The sequence below is a fragment of the Saccopteryx bilineata genome, chromosome 2 (genome assembly GCF_036850765.1).
Source record: "Saccopteryx bilineata isolate mSacBil1 chromosome 2, mSacBil1_pri_phased_curated, whole genome shotgun sequence".
NCBI lineage: Eukaryota > Metazoa > Chordata > Mammalia > Chiroptera > Emballonuridae > Saccopteryx > Saccopteryx bilineata.
In genome coordinates, this window is record NC_089491.1 from 272,943,224 (window position 1) to 272,964,446 (window position 21,223).

Consider the following 21,223-nt stretch of genomic DNA (forward strand, 5'->3'; position numbering starts at 1 on the left):
AAAAAATCACCAAGAGTATAATTAGAGGATAGAATGGTAATACCAAAGGGTTACAAAACCCAGGGACTACACAGGCAGTATTTCTGAGCCAGCTGGACATAAAATGGTACTGCCACCTGGCCTAGGGTCACAGGCACATGGGCGGCGGGAGGCTGTGGCACCTGGACCCCTGCCCACCCCACACAGTGGATGCTCATGGCTCTATTCCAGGCTTATGTACCATGTGGGGATGGAGGCCCAGGGCTGTCAGTGTAAGTGAACCTAAAATCAGTATTTTTATGTATTAGCAAAAATTCAAAAATTTTCAAAAAATTGTGGAGGGCAAACAAAAACATGTGCACCCACTGGTTTTGGTCACAGGCTGCCAGTCTGCAATCTGCTGGCTGCTCCCTAACTGCTAGCACAATCGAGAACTTTGGCATATTATGGGCCCACCCAGGTGGACCACAAACCTGGGCACTAACTACGTGTATTTCTTGGAGAAAAAAGCATTTTTACTTTCCAAATACCTCTCTCAAGTAAGCCGCTGGTGTGCAAGCATTGAGTTCTGAGGACTGCCAGCACTGGTTCTCCGGGACCCAACCCCAGCCACAACTGCTCTGCCGTCTCTAATTCCTAGTCCACCCCCAAACCCATCAATCCTCTGATTCTGCTAAGCCCAGTCAGCTCATCCTGTCTTCCTTTTTTCCTTTACTCTAACCCTTGCCAATCCCCCAAGTTTAGGTCCTTATTATTTCCCTGCTGCATTACTTAACCAACCTCCCCCCAATCTCTCTCTTCCCTCCCCCAACTCATCCTGAACCACTAACAGACCCAGGCCTGCTGCATCAAGTCCAAAATTCTTCACACTCAACTCAGGACCTTCCACAAAGCCCAAATCAATCAGTCCACCTTCCTGCAAGCCAAGTTCTTGGCTTAGTATCACCTAAGCACATGGCCACCACCTCCTCTGTGCCTATTAATGCTATAACTGAGCTCCTTTTCTAACATGCCCTCTCAAGGTCTCTCCACACTCAATCCAAGCTCCATTACACCTCCTCCATGAAATGAAGTCTTCCCAGGCCAGGGAGACCTCACCTTTCACCAGATTCATAACCCCTGTCACAAGCATTGCAATGCACCTTTTGCTGTATCTTGATACTTAAAACATGTGTTTGTCAAAATGCCTATTTATTTGATGGGAACCACACAATACACTTCTTGTAGAAACCTACCGCACACAATAGTACATACAGCAGAGTTATTACACAAATGTAGATACAGCTTTGAAACTCACCATCGTCGGGGAAAAACTCCTCATTTTCATGTCATTTATCCATATTCTTGCTACTTCTTTATTAGAAGATTCTTTCTTTATTGTACCATTGCTTACATCAGCTGCAGGGGAGAGTCAATTTACATTTTAGAGCAAAATCTCAATTTCTTTTGCTAGTTTTTTTTTTAACTTTTTTTTTATATATGAGAGAAATGTCAATTTGTTATCCCATTTATTCATGAATTCTTTGGATGATTCCTGTATGTGGCCTGACCAGGGATCAAACCCTCAACCTTCATGGATCAAGACGATGCTCTAACCAACTGAGTACCAGGCCACGGCCTCTTTCCTACGATTTGTTAAAAGTTCAGTAACATTTAACCGTTTCACAAACCAAAAAACACCAATCTGCTAATCACTAACTTCAACTAAGCATAAAAATGAAAACAATCAAAGCTGTGTACCATTATTAAAGTAAAAACCTTATAAAACAACTTAAAAGAAAATGTGCACAAAAAACTTGAAAACTAAAAAAAAAGAAAGAAAGAAAAACAAAAGCTTCTAAACTATCAAAGACACCTTGCCTGACCAGGCAGTGGCACAGTGGACAGAGTGTTGGACTGGGACATGAAGGACCCAAGTTTGAAACCCCGAGGTCATCAGCTTCAGCGCGGTGTCATCTGGTTTGAGCATGGGGTCACTCGCTCTGCTGGACCCCTCCCCCCCGGGGTCAAGGCACATACGAGAAAGCATTTAGTGAACTAAGGTGCCACAACGAAGAACTGATGTCTGTCCCTCTCTCTGTCTCTGACACACACACACACACACACACACACACACACACACACCTTGACCAGAACTATTTGATAGTTCATTTCAAACTACTTTAAGATACTTCACTTGGTTCATTAAAAAACAAACAACTGGTGCTCTCACCATACAGAATCAATCTCACCAGATCTGATGGTTCTTATTCACTTTCAAGGCAAAATAATGATTGGGGGGAAAGACTGGGATAAAATGTTTTCTTCCTTCCTGCAGAATAGAGAGACCATGATGAACCTTTTCTTCTCCTATACCTGTGCTTTGCACGCTCTTTTATTTTTTAAAAAGATTTTATTTATTGATTCCAGAGAGAGAGAGAGAGAGAGAGAGAGAAAGAGGAGAAAGCGAGAAAGGGGAGCAGGAAGCATAAACTCCTAGTGTACCTGCCTCTCGGATTTTTGTATGCTCTGTTTAGATATAGCACCAGAAACCCTCAACCCAAGTGTCAGAGTAGAACTGCTTGGTCAAGGAGCCCAGATGCCCTGTAACTAGCCTCCATCTCTGAGTATTCTGGAAGCATCCTAGTACCTGGGATTCTTGAGATCACAGTGTGAAAATCACACCAAGGACACTGATTAGTATCTTGTCTATTCTATCAAAAGATGGAGAGTATTTGGGGGGCTGTCACCTGGGAATCCCAAATGAATAGGATGACAGTGTTGACAAAATAAGCACACTGGAACAGATAAAATTACTCTGCAACACGATTTGTTGCACAGGCTGTGGGCGAGCCAGTGTAGGTGAACAGCTCACAGCATGGCGGAACTGAAGCTTGAGAGTGAGAACCCAGAGAGGAGCCAAGGGCTCCAAGATGGGCAGCCACCCCGCAGGTGACACAAGAGCATGGGCGCCTGCTCCGTGCACCCCCAACCTCCCCTGTTCCTCCCTTTCAGTGGGAGGATGACCCTCTCCTGCAGCACAAACGCTGGCCTTTTCTTTCCCAGCCCTGGCCCAGTCTGACAGTTTCTCAGGCTTCCACACAAGAATGTCCTTGATTTGCAGGCTTTTGTCTTTTAAAATTGCTACAGTGGATGTGGGACATGCTACTGCATAAGACACTACTCGGTCAGCTCCACGTCTCTGTGTCTGTTTTACTACCTGAACTCTCTCCTCACAATGGCATACCCTCTCCTCTACATTATGAAAGCACATGCTGATTTGCAGAGTAGAGTGCAAAACTCAGAAAGCCACTATAAATGTAGCAGTCTTTTTCCTCATTAAACCCAAAAGCTTTAATGAAGAGCAGCTTCCAATAACTGATCAGCCATTGCAGACGCTGCCCTGCACCCTGGCTAGGTCAAAACCTCGGTTCCTGCTCTTCCCCATAGAAAATGGAAATCAGTCCTAAGACAGTTAAATGATTTTGCAATGGGTATCTAGCTGCCAGGTTGTAGTCAGTAAGGACAATGACATTGAGAGCAAAACTACAGCAATAAGGGCACAAGAGCATAAACCCAAACATAAAGATTAGATTACCTGGTATCTCTAACTACATCTGTCACTAGCAACAGAGTTAGTTCTGTATCATCCCACAAACACCTCTTGCCCCTTCCTCTGGAAGGCCCCAGCTCTTGACTTTATAAACACAAGCATGTTACAACTTCTAACCAGTCAATTCTGCCACAAAATTATACATTAATCTATGTTAGGCACTAAAACTTATCTCCCACAATCAGAAAAACAGAGCAGCTATTTGAAAGGAGGAACTATCTTATCAATACAGGTCACCCCACCTGACCAGGCGGTGGCGCAGTGGATAGAGCGTCGGACTGGGATGTGGAGGACCCAGATTTGAGACCCCGAGGTCGCCAGCTTGAGTGCGGGCTCATCTGGTTTGAGCAAGGCTCACCAGCTTGAGCTCAAGGTCGCTGGTTCGAGCAAGGGGTCACTCAGTATGCTCTAGCCCCCTGGTCAAGGCACATATGAGAAATCAATCAATGAACAACTAAGAAGCCACAACGAAGAATGGATGTTTTTCATCTCTCTCCCTTCCTATCTGTCTGTCCCTATCTGTCCCTCTCTCTGACTTTCTCTGTCTCTGCCACAAAAAAAAAAAAAAATCAACAATACCAGTCACCTCATTCTAGGAGCCAGATGGAATGTATTATAAAGTTTAAATCAGTGTTTTTAACCACTAGTCCAGTCCATGGACCAGTCCACCAGAAATTCACGCCGGTCCACAAAATAGTTAACCACCCTAATTGAGTATGAAGAATATAGATCCAATAAACATAAACTTAGTCAAATTTGCTTATGCTCAGGGTGATTTCTCCCTTAGCGGTCCCAAAAATAATTCTATTTTCACCGGTCCCCAAGTGTAAAACGGCTGAAAGTCACTAGTTCAAATCATCAGAAACCTTCATCCCTTAATCCAAAAACACAACAATCCCAAAAAAACTTTTTTAAAAAAAGGCTCTCATTCCTATGCTAAAACTAAAATATAATGGTCTGAAGTCAGGTTTAGCATCTCCAATAGTGTCCATCATGGTTTGATTATAACAGAGACTCCAATATTATATAGTTCAACAGAGAAGACGAGAAAGAATATCTCTCTTAAGACTTCACATTTTACAGTTTCTAAAAATATACTACTAAATTTGACATAGTCAAAGTTAAAAAGAGAAACTAATTATATTTTACCCTGAAAAATGGGCTTACTACACTAAATACAAAACTTCTTCTGAGCACGTCACTCAAAATGATAACTTCTTCCTGCCCTGACCATCATTTCCAATTTCCAGGTACTTACCCTGACATACTACGTTATAACTTACATACTATAGAACTCCACTAGAGTGCAAGCTCCATGAGGCCCCAGATATCAAGTTTTCTTCTCAGCACTCTCAAAATCCCATAACAGTGCTTGACACATAGGCATTCAACAAATATTTGCAAATGAATAAGCAACAACAAAAGAGCCACTCCAGGGAAGAAAAACTAACTATAAATCTACATTCTTTACATGTAAAAAGTGTGATCAAACCACTGTTGGACTTTTCCTCTTCAAATCTGAGTCTATCTTTAAAATACAATGAATCGTCTTACTTCCCCATGTATAAGACGCCGCCATTTCTGTGTGAAAAATTTGGGGTCTAAAAACTAGGTGTGTCTTATATAGTGGTTGTATTTTTTTTACTTGCATTTTCTGCTTTTTCACACTTGTTTTTGCACTCATTGTTGAAGACAGTGATTTGTTATCAGACACAGATGAGGACAAGCTAATGGAGCTGATGAATAAAACTTATGTTGATGAGGCCCTGGCCAGTTGGCTCAGTGGTAGAGCGTCGGCCTGGTGTGCAGGAGTCCCGGGTTCGATTCCCGGCCAAGGCACACAGGAGAAGCGCCCATCTGCTTCTCCACCCCTCCCCCTCTCCTTCCTCTCTGTCTCTCTCTTCCCCTCCTGCAGCCAAGGCTCCATTGGAGCAAAGTTGGCCCAAGTGCTGGGGATGGCTCTATGGCCTCTGCCTCAGGTGCTAGAATGGCCTGGTTGCAACAGAGCAACTCCCCAGATGGGCAGAGCATCGCCCCCTGGTGGGCATGCCAGGTGGATCCCGGTGGGGCGCATGCAGGAGTCTGTCTGACTGCCTCCCCGTTTCCAACTTCAAAAAATACAAAAAAATAAAAATAAAAATAAATAAATAAATAAATAAACTTAATGTTGATGAATAAAAACGTAGGTAATATTTTTTTCCCCAAAAATTTTGGGCCCCCAAATTAAGGTGCGCCTTACACATGGGAGTGTCTTATACATGGGGAAATACGGTAGTGAGTGGTAATAATGGTTGTATAATTCCGTGAATATACTAAAATCCACTGAGTTGAACACTTTAAATGAGTAAATTTTGTGGTATGTAAATTATACCTCAATAAAGCTGTTACAGCCTGGCCAGGCGGTGGTGCAGTGGATAGAGCGTTGGACTGGGATGCGGAAGGACCCAGGTTCGAGACCCCGAGGTTGCCAGCTTGAGCACAGGCTCATCTGGCTTGAGCCAAAAAAAAAAAAAAAGTTCACCAACTTGGACCCAAGGTCACTGGCTCGAGCAAGGGGTTACTCGATCTGCTGAAGGCCCGCGGTCAAGGCACATATGAGAAAGCAATCAATGAACAACTAAGGAGTCCCAATGAAAAACTGATGATTGATGCTTCTCATCTCTCTCCGTTCCTGTCTGTCTGTCCCTATCTATCCCTCTCTCTGCCTCTCTCTCTGTCCCTGTAAAAAATAAAAAATTAAAAGAAAATAATAATAATAAAAAAAATAAAGCTGTTACAAAAGAGTATTATGGCTCCGGTCAGGTAGGTCAGTTGGTTAATGCATCATCCTAATACACTAAAGTTATGGGTTTGATCCCTGGTCAGGGCACATATAAGAATCAACCTATGTGTGCGTAAGTGAACAACAAACTGATGTTTCTCTCTCTCCTCCCTTCCTCTATTATAAAGTCAATGTTGTTGTTTTTTTAATTTTTTTAAATTTTATTTATTCATTAGAGAGAGAGAAGGGGGAGGAGCAGGAAGCATCAACTCCCCATATGTGCCTTGACCAGGCAAGCCCAGAGTTTTGAACCAGCAACCTCAGCGTTTCCAGGTTGACGCTTTATCCACTACGCCGCCACAGGTCAGGCAAAGTCAATGTTTTTTTTTAAAGTATATGGGTGTTCACTCTTTAAGGAAAATATAGTGAATTATTTTATAATAGAGTGTGTGTATTTAACAGAGAATTTACTAAAATCAAAACTACCCACAAGCAATGATGACAATGACAGGCAAAATGATAAACTTGTAAAGGTCAGAGTTAAAGCATCAAACTATCAGTTTAGAGCCTGTTAACCTCAAGCATGATATAAGGATCACCAGAAATAGCACCTCCAAAAACTTATTAGAAATGTAGACTCTTGGGCCCCAACCCAGACCTACTGAATTTGATCCTGTTTTTGAAAAGGATCTTCAAGGGATTCATAGGCCCAGAAAGGTTGATAAACACTGATTTAAAGGACTGAGAAAAATGTTCACCTGTTATTTACAATATATAAAACTGAGATCTCATGATGTCAATGAAGCCACTTGGTAATTCCATACTTCATTTCAAAGCTAAATGCTAAGGCTTCTAAATTTTTGCTTCCCTTGAATTATATAAATACTTTAAGTGTACCGAGTCCTGAAGTTATTAACTGTTTCATGCCCAGTTCTTTTAAGACCCATGCAAGCCTTTAAAAACACAATGAATATCTTACCAAAGGTAGATAATGAACACCATGGAAAACAGAAAGACTTACTCGCTGCTGTTGCAACTGGCTGAGCAATATTTGCTGGTGGCTTCAGCTTCATGAGTTCATTCAGACTGTTATTTTTTAGTAGGTCCTTCAGCTGAACCTGGTCCTTTGAAGGCGCGGAGGTTACGGCATTTCGCACTGCTGGTGCTGAGACTGAAGGGCGTGTGTTTGCAGTGGTCTGGATAAACTTTGTTAAAGTGATGGTTTGCCTATTCGTCGTCACAGGTGGTGTTTTAGTCATCACAATGGTAGAGCCCAAGGTTGGAAGCTGATTGATTTGGTTCAGCACAAAAGTTGTCGTAGAAGGAGGCTGCTGCTGGAGAAGAAAATCACCCATCACAGCCCTGAACAATGCTTCGTTCTTCAACGGAGCCTTTGTCAGAAACACAGTTGGCCACTTAAAACCTAAAACCGACTTCAGCCTTACCTAACTGCTGGCACTTCATTTCCAATTAAGTATGATTACAATAAACTACCAAGTTAAAACACACCACTTTGATAAAGAAAAGATAAAACAGTAGTGTGACACTTTATGCAACTGTCAGAAAGAGCAAGCACAGAACAGGGCTCTTCTAGGCAAGCTGCAATACAGTAACCCCCCAACACAGAGCAGGGACAGGCAGAGCCCGTAATGCCAGCACTGCCCCAGCTAGGTAGACAACCCAGGCACATCACTCCACCTCTGGAGGGACAGCCTCTGAGGACCACGTCCTATTTCTGATGTCCACGACTCCTGTCCGATGCTTTGTTTGCTATCATACAGACTACACTAATGTTTGGAATTAACAAGATAAAACCACCAGCCAGGTAAGGTACAAATACTGCTGATAATGTGGGTGCTACCTTTGTGCCTAAAACAAAGCTGCACAGCATTTTTTACGGTAGAAGAGGTAGGAGCTGGACAAAATTAACAAAGGATTTGAGGAGAAAACCATTCTGTGACTACAAAATACTAAAGTATAGCTGGGATACTTTTATAAATTTAAGTATATATCTACTTCCTTTCCACCTCAAACTGTTATTTCTCCATAATTCCTATAACAAAAATCTTCTAGATATTACCTATCGCTTTTAAATAAAACTCTCAACAATAATTTATCACATTATCTGATTTTAACCAATTTTTCCAATATTTTTATACCATAAAGTGTAATAACTGCTAAGTTTAAAATAAGGTTAGAGGAAATCTATACCTAAAGCACAATTATATATACCAATGGGAAAAAGCTGAAACAAACAAGTAAAACTACAAAGTATAGTGGGATAATACAGTTTATCTTTTATTTCATGAATTTTGTGTCATTTGCAATAAATAAAACAAATTTGTTTTGTTCAAATTATCTTTTAACTAATACAACTATGATAAGAATGAAACAAATGTCTCTCAAAGTAAGAGATGAGCGCAGAACACTGGGAAAAAAGTAGGAAAAGCAGAACGAGTGAGATAGAAGTGTTTCACATGAAAGGTTATTCTCCTTCTACAATCCTGGGCCATTTTGGAAGGAATGCCAAATCTGAACAGGTCTTACCCTAACATTTAATAGTGCTGGAGTAGGTACCGTCTCTGGTTCTTGTTTAACAGGAACTGCTGCTTCAGTCTCCAAACCTAGTTCTAATGTACTAAGTGGCACTGACTGGAGAGAAAACATCAAGAAAAATAAAGAATGATGCATTGAATTCTGTTTTAAGAACAAGAGATGTATTTAACTTATTAAAACGAAAATGTTAAGCTCTTCATCCAAACAAAATGTAAATCACTGATGACAGGTAAAAGGAACAATCTCTGCAAGAATAACTGTCCTTCACAAATGTATGCTAACACCAGAATCTTATTACTAATGCTTTCAGAAAACGTGTATAGTGAAAACTCAGGTAAATGTTCCTATAAAGTACTTAAGAGACAACCATCGTCCCAGAAAACTAAACAATTCATGTTATTTTTACATACATACAAGCTAAGCAAAAAATAACGTCTTGATTTTTATTGCAAATATTTTCGGTCTCATGAATGAAGACTAATACTCAACATAAAAATAATCTATACATGCATATTTAAAAATAAGGCTTAATAACACCTACTTTCATAAGTAAAAGTTAAAATGAAGAGAAAGCCTACACCGCAGGCTGGAGAGCTCTTACCTGGGGAACTGAAGGGGGGGCTGGTGGAGTCGCGAGTCCTGCGTCTCCGCCATCGATATCAAAGAGGTCATTCGGGCTAATTCCACTCTCACTCAAAGCAGCAAGCAGTAAATCTTGCCCTGGCTCCACCATCTTTAGAACAAAATATTAAATATTAACAAAAAACTTAAAATGACAATTAACTCTCTTCTAAATATAAACCAACATTTTCTACCAGATCCATTCATTCAAAATTTATGAAGAAACTGCTGCATGTCAGGCAGAAAGAAGAATCTCTGACCCCCCAACATTCACATTAAGATAGAAAGAACAGCCTGACCAGGCGATGGCACAGGGGAGAGTGTGTCAGACTGGGACCCAGAGGACCCAGGTTCAAAACTCCAATGTTGCTGGCTTGAGTGCAGGGTAGCTGGCTTGCTGGCTCGAGCCCAAAGGTTGCTGGCTTGAGCAAGGGGTCACTCGCTCTGCTGTAACCTCCCTCCCAGGTCAAGGCACATGAGAAAGCAATCAATGAACAACTAAGATGCTACAATGAAGAACTGATGCTTCTCATCCCTCTCCCTTCGAGCCTGTCTCTCTCAGAAAAAGAAAAAGACAGGACAGAAAAGTATATAAATCACAGCAAGAGTATGTCCACAAAATGCTGTGGGAACCCAAGGAAATTCTGAACTTTACCTAGGGGAGAGGATACAAAGACAACAATGTAGCTGAGTCTCAAGGAAGAAATCACCAGGTAGAGAAAGATAGTCTGGTACTCAAATTTATGGAGGCGTGAAAGATGTTGGCACTCTTGCCCTGGCCAGTCAGCTCAGTTGGCTAGAGCATCATCCAAAGACACAAAGGTTTTGGGTTCAATCCCTGAGCAGGGCACATGCAGGAACATACCAGTGTTTCTGTCTCTCTCTCCCTTCCTCTCACAAAAATCAATAAATAATTTTTTTTAACTAAAAAAAATTAAAATAAAATGTTGGCACTCTTTTAAGACTAGAAGCAGTGAGACACACCTCAAAAAATTGTTAGAGCAGATCAAGAGAGAGCCAATGAGCTACAACAGCAGGATGTAAAGACAAAGAATCCCTTAGACCAGCAGTTCTCAACCTGTGGGTCGCGACCCAGGCAGGGGTCGAACGACCAAAACACAGGGGTCGCCTAAAGCCATCGGAAAATACATATTTATTTTTTATTTTTTGTATTTTTCTGAAGCTGGAAACGGGGAGAGACAGACAGACTCCCGCATGCGTCCACCAGGGGCGACACTCTGCCGGGACCAGAGCCACTCTAGTGCCTGGGGCAGAGGCCAAGGAGCCATCCCCAGCCCCCGGGCCATCTTTGCTCCAATGGAGCCTTGGCTGTGGGAGGGGAAGAGAGAGACAGAGAGGAAGAAGGGGGAGAGGGGTGGAGAAGCAAATGGGTGCTTCTCCTATGTGCCCTGGCCGGAAATCGAACCCGGGACTCCTGTATGCCAGGCCGACGCTCTACCGCTGAGCCAACCGGCCAGGGCTGGAAAATACATATTTATTATACAATACATTTCCGATGGCTTTAGGCGACCCCTGTGTTTTGACCCCCGTGTTTTGGTCGTTTGACCCCCGCCCAGGTCGTGACCCACAGGTTGAAAACTGCTGCCTTAGACCAAGTTTAAATAAAAGCTGGGCCCTGGCCGGTTGGCTCAGAGGTAGAGCGTCGGCCTGGAGTGCGGGGGACCCGGGTTCGATTCCCGGCCAGGGCACATAGGAGAAGCGCCCATTTGCTTCTCCACCCCCTACCCCTCCTTCCTCTCTGTCTCTCTCTTCCCCTCCTGCAGCCAAGGCTTCCCTGGAGCAAAGATGGCCCAGGCGCTGGGGATGGCTCCTTGGCCTCTGCCCCAGGCGCTAGAGTGGCTCTGGTTGCAGCAGAGCAACGCCCCGCCCCGGAGGGGCAGAGCATCACCCCCTGGTGGGCAGAGCTTCACCCACCAGGCGCATGCCGGGTGGATCCCGGTCGGGCGCATGTGGAAGTCTGTCTATCTCTCCCCGTTTCCAGCTTCAGAAAAATACAAAATACAAAAAAAAAAAGCTCAACATGGAAGGGAGAATATGAAAGAATATGAAGAAGAAAAAAAAGCATGAGTTGCTGGATAATTAGAGGTAAGCCAGGAAAAAGTAATCAAAAGCTGAGCCCAGGAGACTGAAAGATGAGTTAAATGGATTTTAGGGGGAAATGCCTATTTAGGAGCAAGCAAGTACATTTTAGGTTGAGATTTCCCAACTGTACTTTTAGGAAGGAGATCAAAGTATTCTACTGCCAACATGTAACAAAAGCTTAATAGAGCTTTCTCAATTTTAATTTTTCTCATTAATTTATCTGAAATATCCAATTTAAATATACAAACTACTTATGGGAAATCTGTACTTGTTTTACACACAAAACTAATGTTACATAAATAATATACTTTCAGCTAGCCCATCTGTTCTCAGACTACGTGATAGAATTAAATGTTTCATTCACTATGTCCTACAGAAAGAAAGGTGTGCCATGACCATGACTTCCAAAATGTAACTACTACTTTAGATGGAAGCCAGTTATTTAACAGAGAAATCTTCTACTAGATAGGTTGATGTCACAAAAGCTTGTGCATTATTTAGAAAAAAGTTCTAATAGGCACGTGAATAAATTTAAGGTAGAAAATCACAGACATCCAGAATTGAAACCAAGAGCAGATACGCTGTTGAAAGGATGAGAGGAAGGACAGAAAGCCAAAGGAGATTTTCCAAAAATTTATTAGAAAAGGGAAAGAAGTCTAAGGAAGAAGGAAAGAAAGGGAACTGACAGTGACTTCTACAAGCCTGACACAGGGGTACGCTCTTTATATACACGATCCCACAACACTAAGTAAAATGAAACTGAGGATCAAAAAGCTTAAATTACCTGGCCAAAGTCACCCACCCACACCTAGATCATTCAAAGCTCATTTATTCTCTTTTCAATGAGTAGATCAAGAAGTCAGAGTTGGTAAAGTTCAAGTTTCAACAACACTTAAAATTAGAAGGAGATGGGCCCTGGCTGGTTGGCTCAGCGATAGAGCTTCGGCCTAGCGTGCGGAGGACCCGGGTTCGATTCCCGGCCAGGGCACATAGGAGAAGCGCCCATTTGCTTCTCCACCCCTCCGCTGCGCTTTCCTCTCTGTCTCTCTCTTCCCCTCCTGCAGCCAAGGCTCCATTGGAGCAAAGATGGCCCGGGCGCTGGGGATGGCTCTGTGGCCTCTGTCTCAGGCGCTAGAGTGGCTCTGGTCGCAACATGGCGACCCCCAGGATGGGCAGAGCATTGCCCCTGGTGGGCGTGCCGGGTGGATCCCGGTCGGGCGCATGCGGGAGTCTGTCTGACTGTCTCTCCGTTTCCAGCTTCAGAAAAATGAAAAAAAAAAAAAATTAGAAGGAGATGGACTATTAGATAGCATGATGAAAACAGTATGAAGGAACTAAACACCAGAGACAAACTGCAGAAATGTCTGAACTTGGGTTTAAAATAAAGTTGATCTGTTTTTCCAATATAAACATAGTTGACCATACTTGACAAATTATCCTAGTACACAGTATAAATACATACTGAGAGATAAACCAATACTTTAAAAACTTTTTAATCCATAAAATACTTCATTAGAACCTGTGGAAATAAGGGGTCTTGGCCCACTTGCTATGTCTAATCTTGACCTCAATTAATAGAACTTGAGGCCCTGGCCGGTTGGCTCAGTGGTAGAGCGTCGGCCTGGTGTGCAGAAGTCCCGGGTTCAATGCCAGGTCACACAGGAGAAGCGCCCATCTGCTTCTCCACCCCTCCCCCTCTCCTTCCTCTCTGCCTCTCTCTTCCCCTCCCGCAGCCAAGGCTCCATTGGAGCAAAAGATGGCCTGGGCGCTGGGGATGGCTCCTTGGCCTCTGCCCCAGGCGCTAGAGTGGCTCTGGTCGCAACAGAGCGACGCCCCGAAGGGGCAGAGCATCGCCCCCTGGTGGGCAGAGCGTCGCCCCTTGGTGGGCGTGCCGGCCCGGTCTGGCTCGTGCGGGAGTCTGTCTGACTGTCTCTCCCGGTTTCTAGCTTCAGAAAAATACAAAAAAAAAAAAAAAATAGAACTTGAGTCTACCAAAATGTCATCTTTTAGCCCTGGCCAGGTTGCCTAGTTGGTTAGAACTGTACTAATATGCAAAGGTTGCTGGTTCGATCCCTAATTAGGGCACATACAAAAATAAACCAATATATGTATTTTTTTTAAGAATTAAAATGAAGCCTGTCAAAATAAATGTTTTTAAATGTCATATTTTAAAAGTATCTATTGGTGCCTGACCAGGCAGTGGCACAGTGGATGAGCATCGGACTGGGACGCGGAGGACCCAGGTTCGAAACCCTAAGGTCACCAGCTTGAGTGTGGGGTTGCCGGCTTGAGCAAGGTGTCACTTGATCTTTTTTTTTTAATTTTTATTTATTTACTTACTTTTTTAGATTTTATTTATTCATTTTTATTAGAGAGAGAGAGGGAGAGATAGAGAACAGGGGGAGGAGCAGGAAGCATCAACTCCCCATATATGCCTTGACCAGGCAAGCCCAGGGGTTTGAACCGGCGACCTTAGCATTCCAGGTCGACGCTTTATCCACTGCGCCACCACAGGTCAGGCCATTGATCTTCTACTATAATCCCCAGTTAAGGCACATATGAAAAAGCAATCAATGAACTAAGGTGCTGCAACGAAGAACTGATGCTTCTCGTCTTTCCCTTCCTGCCTGTCTGTCCCTCTCTCTGACTCTGTCAAAAAAAAAGAGTAAATATTGAATAGTTTTTTAATGTTTATATTTTATTGATTTTAGAGAGAGAGGAAAGGAGACAGATAAGACAGGAAGACTGATCTGTTCCTGTATGTTCCCTGACTGGGGATCAAACCAGCAACCTCTGTGCTTCAGGGTAATGTTCTAACTCAGTGGTCCCCAACCTTTTTTGGGCCATAGACCTACTACCTGGCCCTGGCTACCCCCGAGTCTCGAACCTGGGTCCTCTGCATCCCAGTCCGACGCTTTATCCTCTGCGCCACCACCTCGTCAGGCTTTTATTTATTCATTTTAAAGAGAAGAGAGAGAGAAGGGGGGGAGTGGGAAGCATCAACTCCCTTATATGCCTTGACGGGACAAGCTCAGTGTTTTGAACCAGCGACCTGTATTCCAGGTTGATGCTTTATCCACTGAGCCACCACAGATGAGGCCCAAAGCACACTGTTTTAAACCAGCAATTCCTAAACTGCAGACCACAGAACACTTGGAGGTCCCAGAGCCCATCAATTCACCAGATGCAGTACACCAAGTCTTGCCTATGCATATTCAAAAGTACAGAAACATCATTAACGTATGAAATAAAAATCACTTAAAAGTGTTACTGAATTCATGAGAACTTTTTGAAATATACTTTCTGAACAATGAGCACTGAAAGTACAAAAATAAGGCCCTGGCTGGGTTGCTCAGTTGGTTAGAACACCATCCCAATATACCAAGGTTGCAGGTTTGATCCCTGGTCAGGGCACATACATACAAAAATCAACATGAAACAACAAATCAATGCTCTCTCTCCCATCTTCTTTCTCTTAAAATCAACAAATATTTCTTAAGTACAAAGATATTGTCATGAAAGAGAGGAATCTGGGGGAGAAACTTAGTGTTCATACAAGAAACAATGGTAACAGTTCAGTGACCTACTCAAACTTCACTCATAGGAATCACTATTAGAGACCTCTGATCTGAGTAGTGACCTAGTATTGACAAGGTGTGTAAAAGACATTTTGATTTTATCTACATTTTACACACTAACAAATCTAGGGATACTTTCTTAATCTTAGACAACTGGATACAAATTCTTTTTTGCAGTGAGGAAAAGGGATAGAGCGAGTACATATGTGTCATTCTCTGAACTCCATTAGGCAAAACCCTTAATATTTATTCTTTTTTTTTTTTTTTTCATTTTTCTGAAGCTGGAAACAGGGAGAGACAGTCAGACAGACTCCCGCATGCGCCCGACCAGGATCCACCCAGCACGCCCACCAGGGGGCGACGCTCTGCCCATCCTGGGCGTCGCCATATTGCGACCAGAGCCACTCCAGCGCCTGAGGCAGAGGCCACAGAGCCATCCCCAGCGCCCGGGCCATCTTTGCTCCAATGGAGCCTTGGCTGCAGGAGGGGAAGAGAGAGACAGAGAGGAAAGTGCGGCGGAGGGGTGGAGAAGCAAATGGGCGCCTCTCCTGTGTGCCCTGGTGGGGAATCGAACCCGGGTCCTCCGCTCGCTAGGCCGACGCTCTACCGCTGAGCCAACCCGCCAGGGCCAAAACCCTTAATATTTAATCATATTCCTATTCTGAAGCTCACAGAATTTCAGTGCTTTGGCTGAGAGCCCTTAAAAGGTCATATATTATCCAATCTTCTCCTATTCATTTGACAAATAAGTAGGATTTACTCCTGAGAAGAAAAACATCATCACTTTGCACCTACTAAGCACAATCTAATGCAAGAGTAAGAACTGTTATTTGCCTGACCAGGCGGTGGCGCAGTGGATAGATGTTTATATTTTATTGCGTCGGACTGGAATGCAGAGGACCCGGGTTCGAGACCCCGAGGTTGCCAGCTTGAGTGCGGGCTCATCTGGTTTGAGGAAAAGCCCACCAGCTTGAATCCAAGGTCGCTGGCTCCAGCAAAGTCTGCTGAAGGCCCGCGGTCGAGGCACATATGGGAAAGCAATCAATGAACAACTAAGGCGTTGCAACGCACAATGAAAAACTAGTGATTGATGCTTCTCATCTCTCTCCATTCCTGTCTGTCTGTCCCTGTCTATCCCTCTCTCTGACTCATTCTCTGTCTCTGTAAAAAAATAAATAAATAAAAATTTAAAAAAAAAAAAAAAAGCCTGACCAGGCGGTGGCGCAGTGGATGGAGCGTCGGACTGGGATGTGGAAGGACCCAGGTTCGAGACCCCGAGGTCGCCAGCTTGAGCGCGGGCTCATCTGGCTTGAGCAAAGAGCTCACCAGCTTGGACCCAAGGTCGCTGGCTCCAGCAGGGGGTTACTCGGTCTGCTGAAGGCCCGCGGTCAAGGCACATGTGAGAACGCAATCAATGAACAACTAAGAAGTCGCAACGCGCAATGAGAAACTGATGATTGATGCTTCTCATCTCTCTCCGTTCCTGTCTGTCTGTCCCTGTCTATCTCTGCCTCTGTAAAAAAAAAAAAAAAAAAAAAATTAAAAAAAAAGACTTCTTTAAAAAAAAAACAAAAAACTGTTATTTGTCTATAAAGGATTTCACAGACCTCAGAGGACATCAACATGTAGCAATCTAACAAGCCAAAAAGTTACTAACAGCAGTGATTCTATCTCAAACAAAGGTTCCATTTTTATCAAAAATACCATATACATTTGAAAATATCACCTATTTTCCCTGGCTGGTGGCACAGTGGATAAAGCATCATCCTAGAGCTCAGAGGTCACTGGTTCGAGCCCAGGGTGGCCGGCCCTGCCCCAAGAGCACTGGTTTAAGCCAGGGCACATATAAGAAGTAATCAATGGGAGCACAACTAAGTAGAATGAGTTGATGCTTCTCTCACTCCCTCCCTCTGCTTCTCTCTCTCGCAAAAAAAAAAAAAAAAAAAAAAAATTACCTATTTCAAAATAGTACACGATGAAAGCAACAATGATAAATAAGAAACAAGTACACAGTAGTAGAGAGAAACTAAGAGCCATCCTTGGCAGGAAGAGAATCCTGAGGAAACAAGAGCCAATCGGAAGAATGAAAGGATACAGTTCCCACTGAGAATACCAACACTGAAACCTATCGAGGAGGACAAGGTTTCTCTTGTTGAGACCTAAAACAGATCTTTACAGTTTACAGCTCGGGATGTGTCTGCAGTGGCTGCAGCACACAACATAGGTGGAGAATACCATGGAATCAAGCAGAATACCTGGGTTAGATACTGGCTATACCATCCACTAGGAGTATAACGTGGTGAAGTAAAACTCTACAGCTCAGTTTTCTCATCTTCAAATGGGAATAAAACAGAACCTAACTCATAGAATTGTTGTACTACTTGAAATGTTAGCCACTACCGTTTTGATAAATATTAGTATCATGTCCAAAAAATATTTTCTTCCATATCACTAATGCAATACTTTATTTCCCAGAATACAATCCACTTGTTAACCTATCCAATAATTAATTTCAAAATTAGTTCTATAAAATAGTAGTTCCCTTTTCACCTAAAGTGTCACATATCCAGTGTATCCAGTTAATCGGTAGTGTCTTGGGGACTACTTGAAATGTGCACAGAAAATATCACTTAGCAAGTATCTTTACCAGAATAACAAAAGGGCCCCCCCCCCCGTTACTTAATAGTCCTAACCGTGTCGGATTTTTTTTTTTTTTTTTTACAGAGACAGAGGGAGTCAGAGAGAAATAGATAGGGACAGACAGGAACAGAGAGAGATGAGATGTGAAGCATCAATCATCAGTTTTTCGTTGCGACACCTTAGTTGTTCATTGATTGCTTTATCATATGAGCCTTGACCATGGGCCTTCAGCAGACCAAGTGACCCCCTTGCTTGAGCCAGCGACCAGCAGACCAAGTGACCCCTTGCTCAAGCCAGCAACCTTAGGTCCACGCTGGTGAGCTTTTGCTCAAACCAGATGAGCCCGCGCTCAAACTGGCGACCTCGGGGTCTCGAACCTGGATCTTTCCACATCCCAGTCCGACGCTCTATCCACTGCGCCACCGCCTGGTCAGGCCATGTCCAGTTTTTGACTCAGCTTCAATTTTGCTTTTATACAGTCCAGAGGTGATGACATGCAGTGTAAGAACTTAAAGGATAATAACCCACTTAGAATTTAGCTCATAGAGTCTATCAACAAGAACTTATTAAGTGTCTATCTACTACTTACAGCGGTTCCTTAAGAACATGAGGAGAAAAAAAGGTAGATATAAAGTTGGTTAAAGAGAGCTTTCTGGCCCTGGCCGGTTGGCTCAGTGGTAGAGCATCGGCCTGGCGTGCGGAGGTCCCAGGTTCGATTCCTGGCCAGGGCACACAGGAGAAGCGCCCATCTGCTTCTCCACCCCTCCCCCTCTCCTTCCTCTCTGTCTCTCTCTTCCCCTCCCGCAGCCAAGGCTCCATTGGAGCAAAAGTTGGCCTGGGCGCTGGGGATGGCTCCTTGGCCTCTGCCCCAGGCGCTAGAGTGGCTCTGGTGGCGCTAGAGTGGCTCTGGTCGCGACAGAGCGACGCCCCGGATGGGCAGAGCATCGCCCCCTGGTGGGCATGCCAGGTGGATCCCGGTAGGGCACATGCGGGAGTCTGTCTGACTGCCTCCCTGTTTCCAGCTTCAGAAAAATACAAAAAAAAAGAAAAAAAAAAGAGAGCTTTCTTTACCTAAAAAGATATAATTTGTATTTTTTAAACAATTCTCAAGGGAGCAATTGCTCAATTAAAGTGCCCCTCCCCCCACTCACATTGCAAAACATGGGAATCAAGGATTCAAGAATGAATCTGCAGATTATAAACAAAGTTTCGAAAATGCTTCATAAAAGCATAAGAATCAGATGGGTGAAGGGGTGAGGGATTTGGAGAAGGACACAGAGGGTATAAAATGGTCATGAACAGAGACTTGACTTGGGGTGGTGAACATATAATACAGTGTACAGATAATGGGTTGTAGAATTGTGCTCCTGAACTCTGCATAATTTTGTTAATCAGTGTCACCTGATCAAGTCAATAAAAAAGGGAATAAAGCCCTGGCTGGACAGCTTGGTTGGTTAGAGCATCATCTAGAAGGGCAGAGGTTGCTGGTTTGATTCCCGGTCAGGGCCCATAGAGGAGCAGAGCTGGATGTTTCCCCCCCCCCCCTCCATTCCTCTCTCGCTGAAATCAATAATGAAACAACTTTTATGATCAGCACCATCAAATTACATGGCTAGCTTTCTTGAGATTTAGAATATACTTGAATTTTTTTTAACCCTCAAGATAGCTCATGAGTAAATACTATCCTTTATCACCTCATCACAAATGAGAAACTGAGGCCTAGACAGGAAGTGTAACAAGCTAACGATAAAGACAGACTGAAGCAGAATTACCCAGAGGTCTGACATCATATCCCTCCAAGATTCTGTACTATACTCATAACCCTATACCAGTATTTTTCAAACTGCTGGCCATAATACAGTTCGTGGTCCAATCAATATAGTGCACCACGAGCAGCATTTCTTTTTTTCTTTTTTAATTTATTCATTTTAGAGAGAAAGACAGGAACATCGATCTGTTCCTGTATGTGCCCTGACTGGGGATCGAACCAGCAAACAGGACGATGCTTCAACCAACTGAGCAACCGAGCTATCAACCAGGGCCAATGACCAGTATTTTCAAACATGTCAGCACAGAACAGAAAATCGGTGCCCAAGCATGTAGACAGAGAAAACACTACCTCATGACACGATTTTTTCAGTTCCGTGTGTGTATGTGGAGTAGGTAACAACATAAAATATATTTCTAACCATGGTATACATAAAAAAGATTTGAAACAAAAATTAATGCCCTGTGCTATATACTGCCTCCAAAAAAATAAGCAAAGTAGCTAGACAGGTTTTGTAGCTTCATAAAATAGTTTTTGCTCTTAAAAAGCCTATCTTTTCCACCTGACCAGTGGTAGCACAGTGGATACAGAGGTCCCAGGTTCGAAAACCCTGAGGTTGTTGGCTTGGGTGCAGGGTCATCAGCTTGAGTGTGAGAGTACTTTGACATGATCCCATGATTGCTGGCTCGAAGCCCAAGGTCGCTGGCTTGATCAAGGGGTCAAGGGGTCACTGGCTCAGCTGGAGCAACACCCCCCCCCAAGGCACACGAGAAGCAATCAATGAACAACTAAAAGTGCCCCGGCCAGAAGTTGATGCTTCTCTTCTTTCTTCCTCCCTGTCTCTTGATCTCCCCCTTTAAAACAAGAAAAATACTAAAAAAAATTTAAAAAAACACCTACCTTTTCCGTCTACAGAAAATTTCAGTGATATTCCAAAGTGTCCTTAACACTTAGTAAATTCACATCAAATTGGATCTGTCAATTAACATTAAAAAAAAAAAAAAAAAAAGAATAGGCCTGGCTGGATGGTTCATTTGGTTGGAGCATGGTCCGGAAGGAAGCACAGAGGTTACCAGTTCAATCCCTGCTCAGGGCACATACAGGAACAGACAGATGTTCCTGTCTCTCTCCCTTTCTCTCTCGCTAAAAATCAATACATAAATCTTAAAAAAAAAAAAAAATCTGAAAAACCTTAGGATAACACCATTTTGCTTATTAATTGGCTACTGAATGTGAAAGTAATTCCTCTCAGAAAGTATCTTTACTTTAGGCAGTCGAGTTTAGGACTGCACAGTCTCATTAAAAGTCAGATTACTTGGATTTTAGTGTTCATGTCCTTCACAGGTGGCAGGTCTGAAATCAACGCTAAATTTAGGGACTAAGGAATGCCAAAATGTATCTACAGTTCAAATCTTTGGGGCGAATCATTTTTAAAGCATGTAAAGGGCCCTGGTCGTATGGCTTAGTATAAAGCCTCTTTCCGCTGCACCCAGGTCACAGGTCCCATCCCCAGTCAGGGCATGTATGAGAAGCAATCAATGAGTGCACAACTAAGTGGAATACAACAAACTGATGCTTCTCTCTCCCTTCCCCTCTCTCAAATCAATGGAAAAAAAATTTAAAAA

At 43.3% G+C, this 21,223-nt stretch overlaps 1 protein-coding gene across 6 annotated transcripts in view; it reads right to left on the reverse strand.

Moving 5' to 3' along the window:
- SBNO1 (strawberry notch homolog 1) overlaps positions 1-21,223 on the reverse strand; it is a 61,521-nt gene that overhangs the window by 38,128 nt on the left and 2,170 nt on the right. For 3 of the 6 annotated variants that reach the window (XM_066260723.1, XM_066260725.1, XM_066260722.1), the window contains 4 exons: positions 9,490-9,621; positions 8,880-8,984; positions 7,354-7,666; positions 1,277-1,377 (listed from right to left, as the gene is read on the reverse strand). In XM_066260723.1, the coding sequence (XP_066116820.1) occupies positions 1,277-1,377; positions 7,354-7,666; positions 8,880-8,984; positions 9,490-9,621 (651 nt within the window). The remainder of the gene's footprint in view (positions 1-1,276; positions 1,378-7,353; positions 7,667-8,879; positions 8,985-9,489; positions 9,622-21,223) is intronic. The other 3 variants (XM_066260724.1, XM_066260727.1, XM_066260726.1) reach the window with 3 other exon arrangements.